This window comes from Brachyhypopomus gauderio, chromosome 3, assembly GCF_052324685.1.
Source record: "Brachyhypopomus gauderio isolate BG-103 chromosome 3, BGAUD_0.2, whole genome shotgun sequence".
Taxonomy (NCBI): Eukaryota; Metazoa; Chordata; class Actinopteri; order Gymnotiformes; family Hypopomidae; genus Brachyhypopomus; species Brachyhypopomus gauderio.
In genome coordinates, this window is record NC_135213.1 from 10,201 (window position 1) to 31,795 (window position 21,595).

Below are 21,595 nucleotides of genomic sequence, written 5' to 3' on the forward strand. Positions count from 1 at the left end.
CTATCAGAGGCTAGCAGGGCTGCTAGAGTAAGTGAAAATGTGAGCTGACCACCATTTTAGCATGTCATTCTTCTAAGATATAAATAAAACTATGAAGTGAAGTCTTTGACTTACAGCAGAGCTATAACATTAATTAATGTTATATTTTAAAAAGGTCTTACCGTTTTTAGCTGGAGTACAAAAAGTTGGGGGACAGCAGCTCAAAACGTGGTGTCTGGAGTCCATGAAGTGAAAAGTGGGTGGAAGTGTAAGCTAATTGAAAACAACAACCACCTAATGAGTAAAATCTATCAATTTTCTGTATCCTTGAAGTAGGCCTAATGTGTCACAGTTAATTTTATTAAAGCAAAATTGTGTAAAATACAATTAATAAACACATTACATTTGTTGAATTAGACTCAATTTGATTTTTAACTACATGTATCCTTATTTATTATGTATTAGTAACTTTTAATTATTTAGTAAACATTAATTAACCCCAGTCCCACTTTTTACAGTGTATGCTAATATTTTAAAATGTATAAATGATAAATAAAAGCTTTGCAATTTAAGCATGACTACAGTAAGTGTAAAAAGATATGCCCACACTGAATAAGAGTGTCAAATGCTTTTAAGACATGTTTGCGTTGCATGAATTCATAAAGCAGCTTTGTTTGTAGCCAGATACAAATATATGTTATAGCTGTTTAAAGGAGGGAGCACCTTTAACCTGAAGAATTAGAATTGAGCTGTTTTATCAGAGACAGGATCGTTGCAGCAAATTCTGGGCCCTATACACTCTCAATGTCACTGGGCCCTTATAAATGCCAGAAAACGAGGCACATGAGCAAAATGTGTCAGAAAATACATATCAGAGATGATTTCAATAAAAATCATAAAAGTGATTGTGATATAATAATGCTAAGATTGAATCCAATGACTTTAACCAGTAATTTAAAATTTAGTTTTCTACGTCGTACCCCACATACATAAATTACAAGTCCCAAAAATGCCAGGGCCAATTTTTTGTCCCAGTCCAGCCCTGCCCTCATATGTGCTTCTCTGAGTTAAAACCCTCAATGCAGACACACACTAATCAACTATAACTCTTTGCCAACCCAGAGTGTAATAATGCAGGAAAAAATCAGTTGTCTTATATAATATTCATGTTAAGGAAATTTCTACTGGATCAGGTTTCCTAGATTATTGTGATTCCGCTAAAAACAGGAAAGCTCCGTATACACACGTGAGACGAACACTGTCTACAGTGCATTCTCCCCCCTCAGTTTCTCAGTGTGTCCAAATGTACTGTGAACATGTGATAACGGAGTAAAGGAGATCGGACTGGCCTCTCTCCTCAGAGTTCCTGTTATATACGAGACTCTCTTGCTTTTTTACTTTTGTAATAAATCTCTCTTTTAACCACGTCTGGGTCCTCATCTATTTTCAGGAAATTTCCACGACAATAAGAAATACCATCCTCTTGTAATTCCAATGGGAAACTCGAGAGCGCATGAAGACGTTAAGATTGTGGGTTTTGAAAAGAAACTGCCATTAAATAAAATATTTGCCAATCCTAACCAAACTAGCATATATCTTAATTATATATGAATAAGTCAACAATCGTATTACCAAACACGGTCTCGCTGGGTTATATAGATATGTGTGTTACCTTTTGTGTACCTTTATGCGTTTTGATTTTTCAGCCCGTTCATAACGTTTAGTATTGTATTACAGTTATCCAACACAACTCCCATGTGCATGCAAATATTCAAAGAATATCATATCGTTAAATAAATAATATATGGTTTATTTGTAATGTCTGATTTCAGAATCTGGATTCATTATTTGGGTATCCTATTTTAAATGACTAGGTCATTGTACTGCTTTGGGTACTGATAATGTGATCGTTTGGGAGGGGGGGACTAGGTAATAACTAGCTAGCTAATTGGAGAAAAAGCAAAACTATAGCTGGCTACCCAAACACGCACATTTACAACATTGCTGTTGTTTTGTGTATTGTTTTGAACTCAAACATTACGACCTTATATTTGATCCTATATGCTAATAAAGCAGCGCTACAAAGCGCGTTGTGGTGCGTGTTACCGTCACGAAGAATCCGTAGAATTGTAAAGGATATTTCCTGGAAACCGCGTTTATATTACGCGTTGTCAGAAACACAACAATATTTATGTTTGATTCCCAATGAATTCCGTCTTGTATTCTACAGATATTTCTTCGGAAAGATTGTTATAAAGTTAGCTTACCATACGAGCTAAATACGATTTCAGATTGTTCGTTTAACCGTTATCTACCAGTGTTTTAGTTTTAAAGTTATATATAACCCCTAATTGGATTTTTTTGTAAAGTACCTGTCGAAACGAAGTAGATTTGACAAAAATGGCCGGTCGAGGTCAGCCTAAGAGGAGAAGGTTATCATCTAAAGGTTTGACCTCCCAGCTCCAAGTTTTATCCCGGGATGTGAGCGGTCAGGCGGGTGAGAGCAGCTACTACCTGCAGTGCCCTGACCATACGGGGGCGCCCTCTCCCGCGGATTCAACATTCAACCCTAACTATAACTCAGCTGCCGTGGTCTCTCCCTCCTCTGGAGCCGAACACAGGCAGACTGGGTTCTGTGCTGCCAACATCACCAGCAGCATCTCAAGACCTTCGTGGTCTTCGTCCTCCTCTTGGTGGCCTTCATCCTCCTCTTTGTGGTCTTCGTCCTCCTCTTCATCTTCGCCTAGCCGGCAGGGTGTAGACGTAGCGTTGGCCTCGCAGAGTGGCAACGCCTACCGGAAGCGCGGTGGACTCAAGAGGAAGAACAGAGAGGCAGACAGCAGCGACAGTGTGCTGACCCTGGAGGAGCCCTCCGCCCCTGGGCTTTCCAACCGCATGGCCTGGGGCGAGGCTTCCACCACCATCGACTACCATCTAGAGCAGCACGAGGTCCTCTGCTCTGTCTCCAACAGATACGAGGTGCTGGAGTTCCTGGGCTGTGGGGCTTTTGGCCAGGTGGCCAAGTGCTGGAAGCTCGGCACCAATGAAACAGTCGCCATCAAGATCTTAAAAGATCACCCTTACTTTGCCCGCCAGGGCCAGATCGAGGTGGGAAAATTGTGCCTGATTTAACTGAGGTTTTGAGAATCAGTTGTAGCCCTGATTCTGATGTTGCTTTGTTCCTGCTCTAATAAGATGTAATAGGCTGATATTGACTAAGACTGTGCAGTTTGTAATCAGGGGTAATTTCCCTCTGTAAAAGAGCATCTGTCAAATATAGCAAAAGTAAATGTCTGAAGGGAGCCATGCAGTAAATGGGTTGATGTTATTGAAGTTACGTAACATATTAGCCCTTGAACGCTGTGCCCACGTGAATTAACGCCTGTCCCATCTTCCCCCATCTGCTCAGATGAGCATCCTGAGCCGTCTGAGCACGGAGAACGCAGACGAGTTCAACATTGTGCGCTGGTACGAGTGCTTCCAGCACAGGAACCACATATGCCTGGTCTTTGAGATGCTGGGGCAGAGCCTGTACGACTTCCTGAAGCACAGCGAGTTCAGCCCGCTGCCGCTGAAGTACATCCGGCCCATGTTACAGCAGCTGGCCACCGCGCTCTTGAAGCTAAAGAGTCTGGGCCTGATCCACACCGACCTCAAGCCCGACAACATCATGCTGGTGGACCCCGTCAGGCAGCCGTACCGCATTAAGGTTATCGACTTCGGCTCTGCCACCCACGTCTCCGACGCCGTGTGCTCCTCCTACCTACAGACCAGATACTACCGGTGAGTGATGCAGCCTGAGGGGCGTTGGAAACAGACGCATGGTAGCGGGAATTGGTTCCTCTCGAGTGTGCTTGAGAGTTGAACTGCCCGTTGCGGACGGCTGTGGTGACACGGCTATTCAGTAAAATCGTGATAAGCCTTACGATGAACTGCAACACGTTTGATTGCCGTTTGATTTATAAGTGATGTATTTTTAACTGGATCATGTATGTGTGTAATTTATCCAAACACCAATGAATATCCTAATATATTCAGTGCCTGAGAAGTTAAGATGCTCTCAGCACATATAAAAATGTTATTTTTGGTTGGTTTTATGCTTCGGGCTTTGGTAATATCAGTATAGGGTAAGTGTACTGCTCCATTGTAGTTACACCATGGCAGTGTTGTTCTGTATTTACGTAGTGGAGAACAACACATCAGTATGTAGTGCCAGTGTGTTGGTGAACTTGGCTCCACTCAGGTTACTCTACTGTAGTAGATGGGTAATGCACAGGCCAGTATTGCGCTACCAATTTAAAGCTTAAAGCTTTTACATTTTCACTAATTAATTCATCACTCTGTGTTAAAGTGAGTACCTTTGAATCACAACAAACTAGAGTATCATGCTAGACGTTATGATGGACGTTTTTGTGTTTTTGGTCTAGATCGCCCGAGATCATCCTGGGTCTCCCTTTCTGCGAGGCCATTGATATGTGGTCCCTGGGCTGTGTCATCGCCGAGCTCTTCCTGGGCTGGCCCCTGTATCCTGGAGCATCTGAATATGATCAGGTCAGCCCACGGGCCTCGGACCCGAACCTCGCCTTTCTCACGCTGTCCTTATTCACGAAGCATCAAAGAACAGCGCTGATTCAGAGTCTGCTTTCCCACCTCCTTTCCAGAACTTCCTCGCTGTGTAATAAAGATGTAAATCTTGTTTGGGAGAAGAGTGGTGTTGCTAACGGTGATGGACACCCTTAAACTATGCAGCTTGTTAGCTGGTCCCTGATGACTGGCAAGGAAGAGACTATGAATGATTTTTGGGGAACCAACAAAACAATGAACTCAAATGTGATCTTTGGGCTCTTTAGATCTGAGATGTGTTTTCTGGCTGTAATTGGTAATCTAATAAGAGCTGTTTACAGTAGTGCTAGAAATATTGTCTTGCAGTGGAAGAAAATCTCTGGTTTTATGACAGTGGAATTCTAAGCTGGGTCCAGGTGAAGTTCCCAGTACAACAGGGTTGACTGGTGCAAGGTGTTTTAGGAATGCGAGGCCCTTACGGCTTTGTGGCCGTAGTGACATGTAGGGTTCGGATTTTTAGAGTAGTTGTCTTTGCTAGCTCGTCTTCAGGATCCATATATGAACGTAAAATAAAGTCATCCCATCATACCATAAAATCATACCTCCTGTGTGCTGTCGCCGCAGATCCGGTACATCTCCCAGACGCAGGGCCTTCCACCAGAGAACCTCCTGAGCGCGGGAACCAAGACCGGATGCTACTTCCACAGGGGCTCTGGCTCCAGCTACCATCTGTGGAGACTCAAGGTCCCCCATCCTTCGTGTGCCATGTGTTCGCTTCATAAGAGAATTGTAATGGCACCTGACGGTACACCTGAATATTTTTTTTCTGCTTCTATGTTCCCCAGACGCCTTTGGAGCATGAGGTGGAGCTTGGCGTCGAGTCCAGAGAGACCAGGAAATATATTTTCAACTGTCTCGACGACATGATGCAGGTTAGTTGTGCTCTTGTTCACCTTATCGCACGCTTTGCATCACTGCAACAAAGAGCACAAAGAGCACTAGCTGCTGGTGGAGCATGTAGAGAAGGTCTTGGCTCTGAGTTCAAGGGTTTGAGGGTTCGTGCTCTCATAATAAGTGTATGTAAGTTGCAACAGCGCCTTAGAAATGCAGAGAAACGCACGCCGATTTTGCTGCTGAAACAGCATCTTAGGCACATCGTCGCCCTCTGCTGGCGCATAATATAACCTACCGGTTCGTCTCCCATGCAGGTCAACATGCCCAGTCTAGAAGGCAGAGACATTCTAGTGGAGAAGGCTGACCGGCGTGAGTTCATGGACCTGCTGAAAAAGATGCTGACGCTGGACGCAGAGCACCGAATCACGCCGATGGAGACCCTCAGCCACACGTTTGTCACCATGGCTCACCTTCCCCACCTCCCTCACAGTGCACAGTGAGTGTGTACAGGGCCGTCCCTCCGTCTCACACAGTCCTGCTGTGTTCCAGCTCCGACACGTGCAGGACGGTTTGCTTGTCGATCATTATGCAGGGCTCTTTGTCTGTCTCACTCTCTCTCTCTCTCACTTTGCAGTGTAAAGTCCTGCTTTCAGAACATGGAGATCTGTAAGCGGACGTGCACGGGCTTCAACAGCAGCAGAGGCCTGTTCGGCAGTGGAGGCGGGGCCGGGGGCGCGGCCAGTACTGACGCCAACCTCCCAGTCACCTTCAACAGCCAGATTGGCCAACACAGCCAGGTGGGCCTGCCAGCACAAGCTTGTAGTGTGTTGCACCAGTGTCCCCAAACCTACAGCTCATATAAAATGACTGCAGGCGTTCAGATAAGAAATTACTCACCGGAACTGTGTTTTTCAGCTATGTTTGAAGGGTTTTGTCATTAAGTACATTTTGCCCTGTTTGTTGGGTGTGTGTGTGTGTGTGTGTGTGTGTGTGTGTGTGTGTGTGTGTGTGTCCTCTGCCACGCACCCATATCAGCCCATCATTATCTGGTACATGCCCAGCATCATTATCATCTCCAGCGGCACAGAGGACGACGCCAACCTGCCCACCAGGTGCACTCCCTGCAAACTCCGTTGCTCCGCCTCCTGAGCCTCTGAGCTCGGTGTTTGCTGCAAATTCCTTTGATGAGTTCCTTCATATCGGTCACCCTTCTGCTTGGTCACCTTGTGGTTTTTAAACGCCCCCCCCCCCCCAGTTGCAGCGTGAACCAGCGGGTGGATGACATCAGCTGTGGGACCGTGCGGGACTCTGACTCGTCCACCTGCAGCCTGCTCAGCCCCAGGCACCTGCTCACCTTTATGGACAACGTCACCAAGTCGCTGGCCATGGCCATGGCCTCGGCGAAGGCCCTGCCCTGAGAGGGCAGGGCACCAGGTGAGTCCTCGTCCCAAGTGCTCTGCCTCTCCCATCCCTCCGGCTCTGTCGACAGGCCTCTGCCGTGCCATTGATCAATGTCTCACATCCCCATATAGAGTCGAGCGCCGCGGCCTCCGGGCGGTCCAAGAAGACTTCGGTTGTGCCCCCTGCCAGAGCAGCCCTGCCCGACGCTGAGAGACAGAGCCGCGTCCACCAAGTCTCAGCCTCTCAACCTGAGCCAGGTAGAGCGTCTGTAGAGCAGTTTGCCTTCACACGCTGCAGCTGCTGTCACACTTCGTAATACACTTCACACTGGCCCATAGAAAATCTTAGCTTCACTTTGCTGTCTTATCCACACTCTGCTCATCAGCTTCATTTAAGATCATTTTCTAGTAGGCCTGTCGGATTGCAAAGCTTTGAGTCTGACCGGTGCATTGATTTGCTGGAATACTGTACAGTATATGTTGGCCAGAGTATGTTGTATATATTCACAGTTTTATATATTCACTTTTCCCAGCAGCAGCACCGGCGTCCCACTCCCCAACAGTCATAGTCAGAGAGACCCTCAAAAAAAGGTTTGTTAGTACTTCAGGTTTTTAAATTCCAGTTCTTGTATGTCATGTCTTGTTTTGTACATATTTTATGTCGGTGGGAAGTGCTGTTGTCAGCTTATTTGTAAAAATTTGGTGTAGACCAGAGTGTAGTTCAGCTGGGGTATTGATATCTCACTGCCATTTTGTGTCTTGGCTCCTCCTACAGGTCCAGCAGTCTGTGATCATCTCATGACAGGTCAGGAGGCCGCTCCCCCTGGCGCCAGTCCAACTACCCCTCAGACTCTTCTTACCTGAAATAAATGGGCTTTGAAATAAGATGATGGTGGATAAGCCCATGATCCACTGGGTCCTGGACTACCTGTCTGCTAGACCCCAGTATGTGAGAACTGGAACCTGCCAGTCTGATCGTCTGGTCAGCAACATCGGTGCTCCACAGGGAACTGTGCTCTCCCCCTTCCTTTTCACCCTGTACACCACTGACGTCCAGTACAGGTCTGACCACTGTCACCTTCGGAAATTTTCTTACGACTCAGTGGTGGTTGGGTGCATCAAAGACGAACAGGAAGGACAATACAGAGACCTTGTTGACAGATTTGTTGGGTGGTGTAAAAGGAACCACTTGATCATCAATGTGACCAAAACCAAGGAGATGGTGGTGGACTTCAGAAGGAAGAGGCCCACAATCTGCCCTGTCACCATCATGGGTCAGGACGTTGAGCTGGTTGACTCCTACAAATACCTGGGTGTGCTGCTGGACAACAAACTGGACTGGAAGGCCAACCCTGATGCTTTCTGAGACGACTCAGGTCCTTTAATGTGTGCAGCAAGTTGGTGGAGATCTTCTACCAGTCTGTTGTTGCTGGTGCTATCTTCTTTGCAGCAGTCTGCTGGGGAAGCAGCATCAGGGGACTGATGGTCAGACAGAGGAGCACCTTTAGCAACAGACTCATCCAGCTCCACTCCAACAAAGATCGGTACAGGAGCTCATTCGTGCCAACTGTGATCACACTGTACAACAGCTCTCCACTGTGTCAGTCGTTATTTCAGTGGAAGTGTTTAAATAAAAAGAATTTATTGATACAATTGAATGTGTGAGTGCAATCAGTGAGATATTACAAGGCAAACATGAAAACAGTTGGCCCCAGCAACACTATTTTTGAGCTTTTTTTGCACTCTTTTGTACATAGTCATGTAAAATGTAGGTAACATTGTTCTTTACCACTGGAAATAAGTGGCAAAACAAAGAGCCATTTGACTGACTCTTTATGAAGAGCTGAGCCAAAAGATCCGGCTCCCTAAAAAGAGATGAAATTCCCATCAATAACTGGTACTTACTGCACAATTCTGATGCCACTATCTTGCACATTTCATCTTCAATCTCATGTAATTTTGATATCTATTGCTTTCATACTGTTATTTCATATCTTCAAATCTGTCACGCTACGGTCCCCGAACCCTTCCTTTGGGGCGTGTGTTAACGTTGTCTGCGTCTATTCGTCTGCGTTTGTGTACCTCCGTGGGTGCGGGTGCGTCTTGTAATTATCCGTCTCACCTGTGGCTCGTCTCGTCATCACGTGGGGTTGATGTGGTCTGTCTATTTAATGTGCGTTCGCGCAGTGTCTTGTGCTCGTCGTTGTCTAATGTTTGAGTCTACACGTTACGTGTGTATGTGTTGGTTTAGCGTGCGCTATTGCGCAATACCTGTCTGCATTAAAACGTGTCGTTGTGTCTGTGAAGCTGGATTTGTGTCTCGTCCTTCGCCTCGCACCCAACGTCACAAAATCTATTTAATTCTATATATATAATATATTCATTACTTCTGATACCATAATTATTGTTCTTGCTCTCATTGTAACTGTGCTGCTGTAATAACCGACTTTCCCTCTGGGATTAATAAAGTTCTATCTATCTATCTATCTATCTATCTATCTATCTATCTATCTATCTATCTATCTATCTAGAGAATTTCATTACTTCATTGTCTGGGCTTTTGTTGTTTGTTTGTCCATTTTTGTTTGTTTTAGCATACTTTTATTATCTTTTTTTATGATGTTTATTATGTAGACCGACACAAGAATGAGACATGAATATAAAGAGAGGTACAAAATGTATTGCAGTACGTGTTCCATCAGAGGCCCCTGGGTCAGCCAGAGCTGGGGTGGCTGCTCTAGCAAACGCTTGGCCAATGGCCTTATACTGCATGCTTTACACAATAAATTATAGCCACGCTCTGTTATCATACAAAAATCAATAGCAGCTCCATAGAGAAGAGCCAAGCTATAGAAAGCCATCTGGCACTAAGAAAGAAAAAAAAGAATTTTTTAAAACATGAACAAACTAATTTTCTTCACCATTCAGTAAATATTTAAATTTCTTTTAAAGATATAAATAATATTTTATGTTAAAATTTGATACAGGAATAGAGGAGCAGCACCCATACAAATGTTTCTCAAAACACCTCAGTGGAGTGTTATGACAACACACACACACACACACACACACACACACACACACACACACACACACGCACTGCAAGCCTGTAGTGTAACTGATCAGAAGGGTCTCAAATGGGGAGATGAGGAATTGTGAGTGTGTGTTCACATTTGGCTGACGGTAAAGCTGTTGTGTGTGAAGAGTGCGTGTGTGTGTGCATGTCCATGTGTGAGATTAGCTGGGGTTCCGGTCCTTGCTGGCATACAGAGCTCTCAGCGTCTGAGCCAGTTTATGGCTAAGTTTGTTGGCGGTGGTCAGCGTGATCTTTCTGTAGATGATGTCGGTGAGGCGGACGGTCTCCACCCAGGGGACCAGCTTGAGTCCCTCCTTGCGACGAGCTTCGCTCCAGGCGCTGGAGAAAGACCCAGCCATCCAGCGCACGCTGTAGCCGTCCGCTCCAGCACGCGGCCCAGCTGTGGTCTGTTCCGGTACTGTGGGCAGTGCAGGGCCACGATGTCCAGAGCGCTCACAGACAGGCTCATGTTAGCCAGCACGGCGTCCGCACTCTCCCCCGCCTTCCTCCCACGCCCAGACACCTGCAGGGGGCGCAAGCGCACAGTAACCCTCCTGTGAGAAATCTCTCTTATTTGCGCTGTGACAATAAAGATAAACCTCAGTCCATGACCTGTCCAGAACACACTAATGTGAAACCTCAGTCCATAACATGTCCAGAACACACTAATGTGAAACCTCAGTTCAGAACCTGTCCAGAACACACTAATGTGAAACCTCAGTCCAGAACCTGTCCAGAACACACTAATGTGAAACCTCAGTCCAGAACCTGTCCAGAACACACTAATGTGAAACCTCAGTCCAGAACACCATAAGTATATCATGTGTAAAGACAAACATCAGTCCTTTTTTTGGCATCAGTTAAATAATGTGTGCGTGTCCTTACTCCTGCTGTCCTCTCGTCCCCCTCACTGTTGTACTCGTCCATCTGGGCTTGGTGGTGGTTGTGTAGTTTTGCTCCACCTGTCCCCTCCAGCAGGGCGGAGATGGCTTTGTTCCGAACAGCAGCAGCGTTCTCCCCTACCTCCTCCTCTTCATCAGGATCAAGATGTTCCATCAACAGCTTAAACTGCAACACACACACACAAACACATATCAGCATTCACAATTGTACACAAACATGTCACATTTGACAGCAGTTAAGGGCTAGAACATGCTCTGTCAGTTCACAGATTTGTAAAATACTACAAGAACCTATGTTTAAAAGTAGAAGTGGCCATCATGTGACTGGCTGACCCACTTCTACTTAGGTAACCCTTCATCTGAGAGACTATACTAAAGATGCCACCTTTCCCACTATAAAACATTCTGCAAAATGAGTCTTAAAAAGCCAAGTAAACACACCAATAACCAAAATACAAATGGTCAGTTTTACCCCATTTCTATGGTAACCTCTTGAGACACACTTAGCCCCACTGGGCATTGTGACCTCCAGGGAAAGACCACCATCTGTCACCACGTATGGTTTAACGCAGGATCACCAGATCTGTCACCACGTATGGTTTAACGCAGGATCACCAGATCTGTCACCACGTATGGTTTAACGCAGGATCACCAGATCTGTCACCACGTATGGTTTAACGCAGGATCACCAGATCTGTCACCACGTATGGTTTAACGCAGGATCACCAGATCTGTCACCATGTATGGTTTAACGCAGGATCACCAGATCTGTCACCACGTACGGTTTAACGCAGGATCACCAGATCTGTCACCACGTATGGTTTAACGCAGGATCACCAGATCTGTCACCACGTATGGTTTAACGCAGGATCACCAGATCTGTCACCACGTATGGTTTAATGCAGGATCACCAGATCTGTCACCACGTATGGTTTTACCAGATCCTGCAGCCCCACAGGAACCCCACATCCTGCAAACCCCACACTATTAACACCATTAGTGTAAAGGCAAAAAAATTACTTGGGTATTTACAAAACCAGTCAATGCTACAGAGAAAATTATAATATCTTTATAATATATAATAAAATGTAATACTTAATACTAGTGGTGGGCCGTTAACGCCATTAACGCCGATAATGTCGGCCATTATCGGCGTTAACGGCCCACCACTTCTTAATACTCATCTTAGTATAAACAGATAATAATGATAGCTGTACACTATATGGCTCTCCTAGCCTGCTAGTGCTAAAAGAGAGCTTATATGAAGTCTATCAAACAGACTCTGCTCAACTTTAGCCAGCTGGTGTTAGCAGCTAAAGAAAACTAGATAGTTTGTTTGGGAACTAGCAAAGACTTCCATGTCTTATCTATCAGAGGCTAGCAGGGCTGCTAGAGTAAGTGAAAATGTGAGCTGACCACCATTTTAGCATGTCATTCTTCTAAGATATAAATAAAACTATGAAGTGAAGTCTTTGACTTACAGCAGAGCTATAACATTAATTAATGTTATATTTTAAAAAGGTCTTACCGTTTTTAGCTGGAGTACAAAAAGTTGGGGGACAGCAGCTCAAAACGTGGTGTCTGGAGTCCATGAAGTGAAAAGTGGGTGGAAGTGTAAGCTAATTGAAAACAACAACCACCTAATGAGTAAAATCTATCAATTTTCTGTATCCTTGAAGTAGGCCTAATGTGTCACAGTTAATTTTATTAAAGCAAAATTGTGTAAAATACAATTAATAAACACATTACATTTGTTGAATTAGACTCAATTTGATTTTTAACTACATGTATCCTTATTTATTATGTATTAGTAACTTTTAATTATTTAGTAAACATTAATTAACCCCAGTCCCACTTTTTACAGTGTATGCTAATATTTTAAAATGTATAAATGATAAATAAAAGCTTTGCAATTTAAGCATGACTACAGTAAGTGTAAAAAGATATGCCCACACTGAATAAGAGTGTCAAATGCTTTTAAGACATGTTTGCGTTGCATGAATTCATAAAGCAGCTTTGTTTGTAGCCAGATACAAATATATGTTATAGCTGTTTAAAGGAGGGAGCACCTTTAACCTGAAGAATTAGAATTGAGCTGTTTTATCAGAGACAGGATCGTTGCAGCAAATTCTGGGCCCTATACACTCTCAATGTCACTGGGCCCTTATAAATGCCAGAAAACGAGGCACATGAGCAAAATGTGTCAGAAAATACATATCAGAGATGATTTCAATAAAAATCATAAAAGTGATTGTGATATAATAATGCTAAGATTGAATCCAATGACTTTAACCAGTAATTTAAAATTTAGTTTTCTACGTCGTACCCCACATACATAAATTACAAGTCCCAAAAATGCCAGGGCCAATTTTTTGTCCCAGTCCAGCCCTGCCCTCATATGTGCTTCTCTGAGTTAAAACCCTCAATGCAGACACACACTAATCAACTATAACTCTTTGCCAACCCAGAGTGTAATAATGCAGGAAAAAATCAGTTGTCTTATATAATATTCATGTTAAGGAAATTTCTACTGGATCAGGTTTCCTAGATTATTGTGATTCCGCTAAAAACAGGAAAGCTCCGTATACACACGTGAGACGAACACTGTCTACAGTGCATTCTCCCCCCTCAGTTTCTCAGTGTGTCCAAATGTACTGTGAACATGTGATAACGGAGTAAAGGAGATCGGACTGGCCTCTCTCCTCAGAGTTCCTGTTATATACGAGACTCTCTTGCTTTTTTACTTTTGTAATAAATCTCTCTTTTAACCACGTCTGGGTCCTCATCTATTTTCAGGAAATTTCCACGACAATAAGAAATACCATCCTCTTGTAATTCCAATGGGAAACTCGAGAGCGCATGAAGACGTTAAGATTGTGGGTTTTGAAAAGAAACTGCCATTAAATAAAATATTTGCCAATCCTAACCAAACTAGCATATATCTTAATTATATATGAATAAGTCAACAATCGTATTACCAAACACGGTCTCGCTGGGTTATATAGATATGTGTGTTACCTTTTGTGTACCTTTATGCGTTTTGATTTTTCAGCCCGTTCATAACGTTTAGTATTGTATTACAGTTATCCAACACAACTCCCATGTGCATGCAAATATTCAAAGAATATCATATCGTTAAATAAATAATATATGGTTTATTTGTAATGTCTGATTTCAGAATCTGGATTCATTATTTGGGTATCCTATTTTAAATGACTAGGTCATTGTACTGCTTTGGGTACTGATAATGTGATCGTTTGGGAGGGGGGGACTAGGTAATAACTAGCTAGCTAATTGGAGAAAAAGCAAAACTATAGCTGGCTACCCAAACACGCACATTTACAACATTGCTGTTGTTTTGTGTATTGTTTTGAACTCAAACATTACGACCTTATATTTGATCCTATATGCTAATAAAGCAGCGCTACAAAGCGCGTTGTGGTGCGTGTTACCGTCACGAAGAATCCGTAGAATTGTAAAGGATATTTCCTGGAAACCGCGTTTATATTACGCGTTGTCAGAAACACAACAATATTTATGTTTGATTCCCAATGAATTCCGTCTTGTATTCTACAGATATTTCTTCGGAAAGATTGTTATAAAGTTAGCTTACCATACGAGCTAAATACGATTTCAGATTGTTCGTTTAACCGTTATCTACCAGTGTTTTAGTTTTAAAGTTATATATAACCCCTAATTGGATTTTTTTGTAAAGTACCTGTCGAAACGAAGTAGATTTGACAAAAATGGCCGGTCGAGGTCAGCCTAAGAGGAGAAGGTTATCATCTAAAGGTTTGACCTCCCAGCTCCAAGTTTTATCCCGGGATGTGAGCGGTCAGGCGGGTGAGAGCAGCTACTACCTGCAGTGCCCTGACCATACGGGGGCGCCCTCTCCCGCGGATTCAACATTCAACCCTAACTATAACTCAGCTGCCGTGGTCTCTCCCTCCTCTGGAGCCGAACACAGGCAGACTGGGTTCTGTGCTGCCAACATCACCAGCAGCATCTCAAGACCTTCGTGGTCTTCGTCCTCCTCTTGGTGGCCTTCATCCTCCTCTTTGTGGTCTTCGTCCTCCTCTTCATCTTCGCCTAGCCGGCAGGGTGTAGACGTAGCGTTGGCCTCGCAGAGTGGCAACGCCTACCGGAAGCGCGGTGGACTCAAGAGGAAGAACAGAGAGGCAGACAGCAGCGACAGTGTGCTGACCCTGGAGGAGCCCTCCGCCCCTGGGCTTTCCAACCGCATGGCCTGGGGCGAGGCTTCCACCACCATCGACTACCATCTAGAGCAGCACGAGGTCCTCTGCTCTGTCTCCAACAGATACGAGGTGCTGGAGTTCCTGGGCTGTGGGGCTTTTGGCCAGGTGGCCAAGTGCTGGAAGCTCGGCACCAATGAAACAGTCGCCATCAAGATCTTAAAAGATCACCCTTACTTTGCCCGCCAGGGCCAGATCGAGGTGGGAAAATTGTGCCTGATTTAACTGAGGTTTTGAGAATCAGTTGTAGCCCTGATTCTGATGTTGCTTTGTTCCTGCTCTAATAAGATGTAATAGGCTGATATTGACTAAGACTGTGCAGTTTGTAATCAGGGGTAATTTCCCTCTGTAAAAGAGCATCTGTCAAATATAGCAAAAGTAAATGTCTGAAGGGAGCCATGCAGTAAATGGGTTGATGTTATTGAAGTTACGTAACATATTAGCCCTTGAACGCTGTGCCCACGTGAATTAACGCCTGTCCCATCTTCCCCCATCTGCTCAGATGAGCATCCTGAGCCGTCTGAGCACGGAGAACGCAGACGAGTTCAACATTGTGCGCTGGTACGAGTGCTTCCAGCACAGGAACCACATATGCCTGGTCTTTGAGATGCTGGGGCAGAGCCTGTACGACTTCCTGAAGCACAGCGAGTTCAGCCCGCTGCCGCTGAAGTACATCCGGCCCATGTTACAGCAGCTGGCCACCGCGCTCTTGAAGCTAAAGAGTCTGGGCCTGATCCACACCGACCTCAAGCCCGACAACATCATGCTGGTGGACCCCGTCAGGCAGCCGTACCGCATTAAGGTTATCGACTTCGGCTCTGCCACCCACGTCTCCGACGCCGTGTGCTCCTCCTACCTACAGACCAGATACTACCGGTGAGTGATGCAGCCTGAGGGGCGTTGGAAACAGACGCATGGTAGCGGGAATTGGTTCCTCTCGAGTGTGCTTGAGAGTTGAACTGCCCGTTGCGGACGGCTGTGGTGACACGGCTATTCAGTAAAATCGTGATAAGCCTTACGATGAACTGCAACACGTTTGATTGCCGTTTGATTTATAAGTGATGTATTTTTAACTGGATCATGTATGTGTGTAATTTATCCAAACACCAATGAATATCCTAATATATTCAGTGCCTGAGAAGTTAAGATGCTCTCAGCACATATAAAAATGTTATTTTTGGTTGGTTTTATGCTTCGGGCTTTGGTAATATCAGTATAGGGTAAGTGTACTGCTCCATTGTAGTTACACCATGGCAGTGTTGTTCTGTATTTACGTAGTGGAGAACAACACATCAGTATGTAGTGCCAGTGTGTTGGTGAACTTGGCTCCACTCAGGTTACTCTACTGTAGTAGATGGGTAATGCACAGGCCAGTATTGCGCTACCAATTTAAAGCTTAAAGCTTTTACATTTTCACTAATTAATTCATCACTCTGTGTTAAAGTGAGTACCTTTGAATCACAACAAACTAGAGTATCATGCTAGACGTTATGATGGACGTTTTTGTGTTTTTGGTCTAGATCGCCCGAGATCATCCTGGGTCTCCCTTTCTGCGAGGCCATTGATATGTGGTCCCTGGGCTGTGTCATCGCCGAGCTCTTCCTGGGCTGGCCCCTGTATCCTGGAGCATCTGAATATGATCAGGTCAGCCCACGGGCCTCGGACCCGAACCTCGCCTTTCTCACGCTGTCCTTATTCACGAAGCATCAAAGAACAGCGCTGATTCAGAGTCTGCTTTCCCACCTCCTTTCCAGAACTTCCTCGCTGTGTAATAAAGATGTAAATCTTGTTTGGGAGAAGAGTGGTGTTGCTAACGGTGATGGACACCCTTAAACTATGCAGCTTGTTAGCTGGTCCCTGATGACTGGCAAGGAAGAGACTATGAATGATTTTTGGGGAACCAACAAAACAATGAACTCAAATGTGATCTTTGGGCTCTTTAGATCTGAGATGTGTTTTCTGGCTGTAATTGGTAATCTAATAAGAGCTGTTTACAGTAGTGCTAGAAATATTGTCTTGCAGTGGAAGAAAATCTCTGGTTTTATGACAGTGGAATTCTAAGCTGGGTCCAGGTGAAGTTCCCAGTACAACAGGGTTGACTGGTGCAAGGTGTTTTAGGAATGCGAGGCCCTTACGGCTTTGTGGCCGTAGTGACATGTAGGGTTCGGATTTTTAGAGTAGTTGTCTTTGCTAGCTCGTCTTCAGGATCCATATATGAACGTAAAATAAAGTCATCCCATCATACCATAAAATCATACCTCCTGTGTGCTGTCGCCGCAGATCCGGTACATCTCCCAGACGCAGGGCCTTCCACCAGAGAACCTCCTGAGCGCGGGAACCAAGACCGGATGCTACTTCCACAGGGGCTCTGGCTCCAGCTACCATCTGTGGAGACTCAAGGTCCCCCATCCTTCGTGTGCCATGTGTTCGCTTCATAAGAGAATTGTAATGGCACCTGACGGTACACCTGAATATTTTTTTTCTGCTTCTATGTTCCCCAGACGCCTTTGGAGCATGAGGTGGAGCTTGGCGTCGAGTCCAGAGAGACCAGGAAATATATTTTCAACTGTCTCGACGACATGATGCAGGTTAGTTGTGCTCTTGTTCACCTTATCGCACGCTTTGCATCACTGCAACAAAGAGCACAAAGAGCACTAGCTGCTGGTGGAGCATGTAGAGAAGGTCTTGGCTCTGAGTTCAAGGGTTTGAGGGTTCGTGCTCTCATAATAAGTGTATGTAAGTTGCAACAGCGCCTTAGAAATGCAGAGAAACGCACGCCGATTTTGCTGCTGAAACAGCATCTTAGGCACATCGTCGCCCTCTGCTGGCGCATAATATAACCTACCGGTTCGTCTCCCATGCAGGTCAACATGCCCAGTCTAGAAGGCAGAGACATTCTAGTGGAGAAGGCTGACCGGCGTGAGTTCATGGACCTGCTGAAAAAGATGCTGACGCTGGACGCAGAGCACCGAATCACGCCGATGGAGACCCTCAGCCACACGTTTGTCACCATGGCTCACCTTCCCCACCTCCCTCACAGTGCACAGTGAGTGTGTACAGGGCCGTCCCTCCGTCTCACACAGTCCTGCTGTGTTCCAGCTCCGACACACGCAGGACGGTTTGCTTGTCGATCATTATGCAGGGCTCTTTGTCTGTCTCACTCTCTCTCTCTCTCACTTTGCAGTGTAAAGTCCTGCTTTCAGAACATGGAGATCTGTAAGCGGACGTGCACGGGCTTCAACAGCAGCAGAGGCCTGTTCGGCAGTGGAGGCGGGGCCGGGGGCGCGGCCAGTACTGACGCCAACCTCCCAGTCACCTTCAACAGCCAGATTGGCCAACACAGCCAGGTGGGCCTGCCAGCACAAGCTTGTAGTGTGTTGCACCAGTGTCCCCAAACCTACAGCTCATATAAAATGACTGCAGGCGTTCAGATAAGAAATTACTCACCGGAACTGTGTTTTTCAGCTATGTTTGAAGGGTTTTGTCATTAAGTACATTTTGCCCTGTTTGTTGGGTGTGTGTGTGTGTGTGTGTGTGTGTGTGTGTCCTCTGCCACGCACCCATATCAGCCCATCATTATCTGGTACATGCCCAGCATCATTATCATCTCCAGCGGCACAGAGGACGACGCCAACCTGCCCACCAGGTGCACTCCCTGCAAACTCCGTTGCTCCGCCTCCTGAGCCTCTGAGCTCGGTGTTTGCTGCAAATTCCTTTGATGAGTTCCTTCATATCGGTCACCCTTCTGCTTGGTCACCTTGTGGTTTTTAAACGCCCCCCCCCCCCCCCCCAGTTGCAGCGTGAACCAGCGGGTGGATGACATCAGCTGTGGGACCGTGCGGGACTCTGACTCGTCCACCTGCAGCCTGCTCAGCCCCAGGCACCTGCTCACCTTTATGGACAACGTCACCAAGTCGCTGGCCATGGCCATGGCCTCGGCGAAGGCCCTGCCCTGAGAGGGCAGGGCACCAGGTGAGTCCTCGTCCCAAGTGCTCTGCCTCTCCCATCCCTCCGGCTCTGTCGACAGGCCTCTGCCGTGCCATTGATCAATGTCTCACATCCCCATATAGAGTCGAGCGCCGCGGCCTCCGGGCGGTCCAAGAAGACTTCGGTTGTGCCCCCTGCCAGAGCAGCCCTGCCCGACGCTGAGAGACAGAGCCGCGTCCACCAAGTCTCAGCCTCTCAACCTGAGCCAGGTAGAGCGTCTGTAGAGCAGTTTGCCTTCACACGCTGCAGCTGCTGTCACACTTCGTAATACACTTCACACTGGCCCATAGAAAATCTTAGCTTCACTTTGCTGTCTTATCCACACTCTGCTCATCAGCTTCATTTAAGATCATTTTCTAGTAGGCCTGTCGGATTGCAAAGCTTTGAGTCTGACCGGTGCATTGATTTGCTGGAATACTGTACAGTATATGTTGGCCAGAGTATGTTGTATATATTCACAGTTTTATATATTCACTTTTCCCAGCAGCAGCACCGGCGTCCCACTCCCCAACAGTCATAGTCAGAGAGACCCTCAAAAAAAGGTTTGTTAGTACTTCAGGTTTTTAAATTCCAGTTCTTGTATGTCATGTCTTGTTTTGTACATATTTTATGTCGGTGGGAAGTGCTGTTGTCAGCTTATTTGTAAAAATTTGGTGTAGACCAGAGTGTAGTTCAGCTGGGGTATTGATATCTCACTGCCATTTTGTGTCTTGGCTCCTCCTACAGGTCCAGCAGTCTGTGATCATCTCATGACAGGTCAGGAGGCCGCTCCCCCTGGCGCCAGTCCAACTACCCCTCAGACTCTTCTTACCTGAAATAAATGGGCTTTGAAATAAGATGATGGTGGATAAGCCCATGATCCACTGGGTCCTGGACTACCTGTCTGCTAGACCCCAGTATGTGAGAACTGGAACCTGCCAGTCTGATCGTCTGGTCAGCAACATCGGTGCTCCACAGGGAACTGTGCTCTCCCCCTTCCTTTTCACCCTGTACACCACTGACGTCCAGTACAGGTCTGACCACTGTCACCTTCGGAAATTTTCTTACGACTCAGTGGTGGTTGGGTGCATCAAAGACGAACAGGAAGGACAATACAGAGACCTTGTTGACAGATTTGTTGGGTGGTGTAAAAGGAACCACTTGATCATCAATGTGACCAAAACCAAGGAGATGGTGGTGGACTTCAGAAGGAAGAGGCCCACAATCTGCCCTGTCACCATCATGGGTCAGGACGTTGAGCTGGTTGACTCCTACAAATACCTGGGTGTGCTGCTGGACAACAAACTGGACTGGAAGGCCAACCCTGATGCTTTCTGAGACGACTCAGGTCCTTTAATGTGTGCAGCAAGTTGGTGGAGATCTTCTACCAGTCTGTTGTTGCTGGTGCTATCTTCTTTGCAGCAGTCTGCTGGGGAAGCAGCATCAGGGGACTGATGGTCAGACAGAGGAGCACCTTTAGCAACAGACTCATCCAGCTCCACTCCAACAAAGATCGGTACAGGAGCTCATTCGTGCCAACTGTGATCACACTGTACAACAGCTCTCCACTGTGTCAGTCGTTATTTCAGTGGAAGTGTTTAAATAAAAAGAATTTATTGATACAATTGAATGTGTGAGTGCAATCAGTGAGATATTACAAGGCAAACATGAAAACAGTTGGCCCCAGCAACACTATTTTTGAGCTTTTTTTGCACTCTTTTGTACATAGTCATGTAAAATGTAGGTAACATTGTTCTTTACCACTGGAAATAAGTGGCAAAACAAAGAGCCATTTGACTGACTCTTTATGAAGAGCTGAGCCAAAAGATCCGGCTCCCTAAAAAGAGATGAAATTCCCATCAATAACTGGTACTTACTGCACAATTCTGATGCCACTATCTTGCACATTTCATCTTCAATCTCATGTAATTTTGATATCTATTGCTTTCATACTGTTATTTCATATCTTCAAATCTGTCACGCTACGGTCCCCGAACCCTTCCTTTGGGGCGTGTGTTAACGTTGTCTGCGTCTATTCGTCTGCGTCTGTGTACCTCCGTGGGTGCGGGTGCGTCTTGTAATTATCCGTCTCACCTGTGGCTCGTCTCGTCATCACGTGGGGTTGATGTGGTCTGTCTATTTAATGTGCGTTCGCGCAGTGTCTTGTGCTCGTCGTTGTCTAATGTTTGAGTCTACACGTTACGTGTGTATGTGTTGGTTTAGCGTGCGCTATTGCGCAATACCTGTCTGCATTAAAACGTGTCGTTGTGTCTGTGAAGCTGGATTTGTGTCTCGTCCTTCGCCTCGCACCCAACGTCACAAAATCTATTTAATTCTATATATATAATATATTCATTACTTCTGATACCATAATTATTGTTCTTGCTCTCATTGTAACTGTGCTGCTGTAATAACCGACTTTCCCTCTGGGATTAATAAAGTTCTATCTATCTATCTATCTATCTATCTATCTATCTATCTATCTAGAGAATTTCATTACTTCATTGTCTGGGCTTTTGTTGTTTGTTTGTCCATTTTTGTTTGTTTTAGCATACTTTTATT

General features: G+C 45.6%; 2 protein-coding genes and 1 pseudogene across 7 annotated transcripts; 2 read left to right on the forward strand and 1 right to left on the reverse strand.

Annotated features, from left to right (window-relative positions):
- The first annotated feature begins 593 nt into the window (after nt 1-593).
- On the forward strand, nt 594-8,704 carry LOC143509857 (homeodomain-interacting protein kinase 2-like). 3 transcript variants are annotated; one of them, XM_076998659.1, is made up of 11 exons: nt 594-3,087; nt 3,389-3,762; nt 4,407-4,530; nt 5,167-5,286; nt 5,388-5,474; nt 5,751-5,932; nt 6,071-6,233; nt 6,472-6,548; nt 6,698-7,094; nt 7,370-7,427; nt 7,612-8,704. In XM_076998659.1, the coding sequence occupies exons 1-9, from the start codon at nt 2,380-2,382 to the stop codon at nt 6,852-6,854; spliced, it is 1,992 nt and encodes a 663-aa protein (XP_076854774.1). In that variant the 5' UTR covers nt 594-2,379; the 3' UTR covers nt 6,855-7,094; nt 7,370-7,427; nt 7,612-8,704. The 3 variants fall into 3 exon arrangements, with proteins under 3 accessions (XP_076854774.1, XP_076854772.1, XP_076854773.1); XM_076998657.1 differs by having other exon boundaries at nt 595-3,087; nt 6,692-7,094; nt 7,612-8,703; XM_076998658.1 differs by having other exon boundaries at nt 595-3,087; nt 6,692-7,094; nt 7,373-7,427; nt 7,612-8,703.
- Nucleotides 8,705-9,463: 759 nt separating this feature from the next.
- Nucleotides 9,464-11,961, reverse strand: LOC143509578 (nipped-B-like protein A pseudogene; annotated as a pseudogene). Its single transcript, XR_013129713.1, has 3 exons — nt 11,917-11,961; nt 10,798-10,980; nt 9,464-10,435 (listed from the first exon to the last, which is right to left on the reverse strand). The product of XR_013129713.1 is annotated as a nipped-B-like protein A pseudogene (transcript).
- Nucleotides 11,962-12,774: 813 nt separating this feature from the next.
- On the forward strand, nt 12,775-21,333 carry LOC143509858 (homeodomain-interacting protein kinase 2-like). 3 transcript variants are annotated; one of them, XM_076998662.1, is made up of 11 exons: nt 12,775-15,268; nt 15,570-15,943; nt 16,588-16,711; nt 17,348-17,467; nt 17,569-17,655; nt 17,932-18,113; nt 18,252-18,414; nt 18,637-18,713; nt 18,867-19,263; nt 19,539-19,596; nt 19,781-21,333. In XM_076998662.1, exons 1-9 carry the CDS (start codon nt 14,561-14,563, stop codon nt 19,021-19,023), a joined length of 1,992 nt encoding a protein of 663 aa, XP_076854777.1. In that variant the 5' UTR covers nt 12,775-14,560; the 3' UTR covers nt 19,024-19,263; nt 19,539-19,596; nt 19,781-21,333. The 3 variants fall into 3 exon arrangements, with proteins under 3 accessions (XP_076854777.1, XP_076854776.1, XP_076854775.1); XM_076998661.1 differs by having other exon boundaries at nt 12,776-15,268; nt 18,861-19,263; nt 19,542-19,596; nt 19,781-20,916; XM_076998660.1 differs by having other exon boundaries at nt 12,776-15,268; nt 18,861-19,263; nt 19,781-20,915.
- The last annotated feature ends 262 nt before the right edge of the window (nt 21,334-21,595 follow it).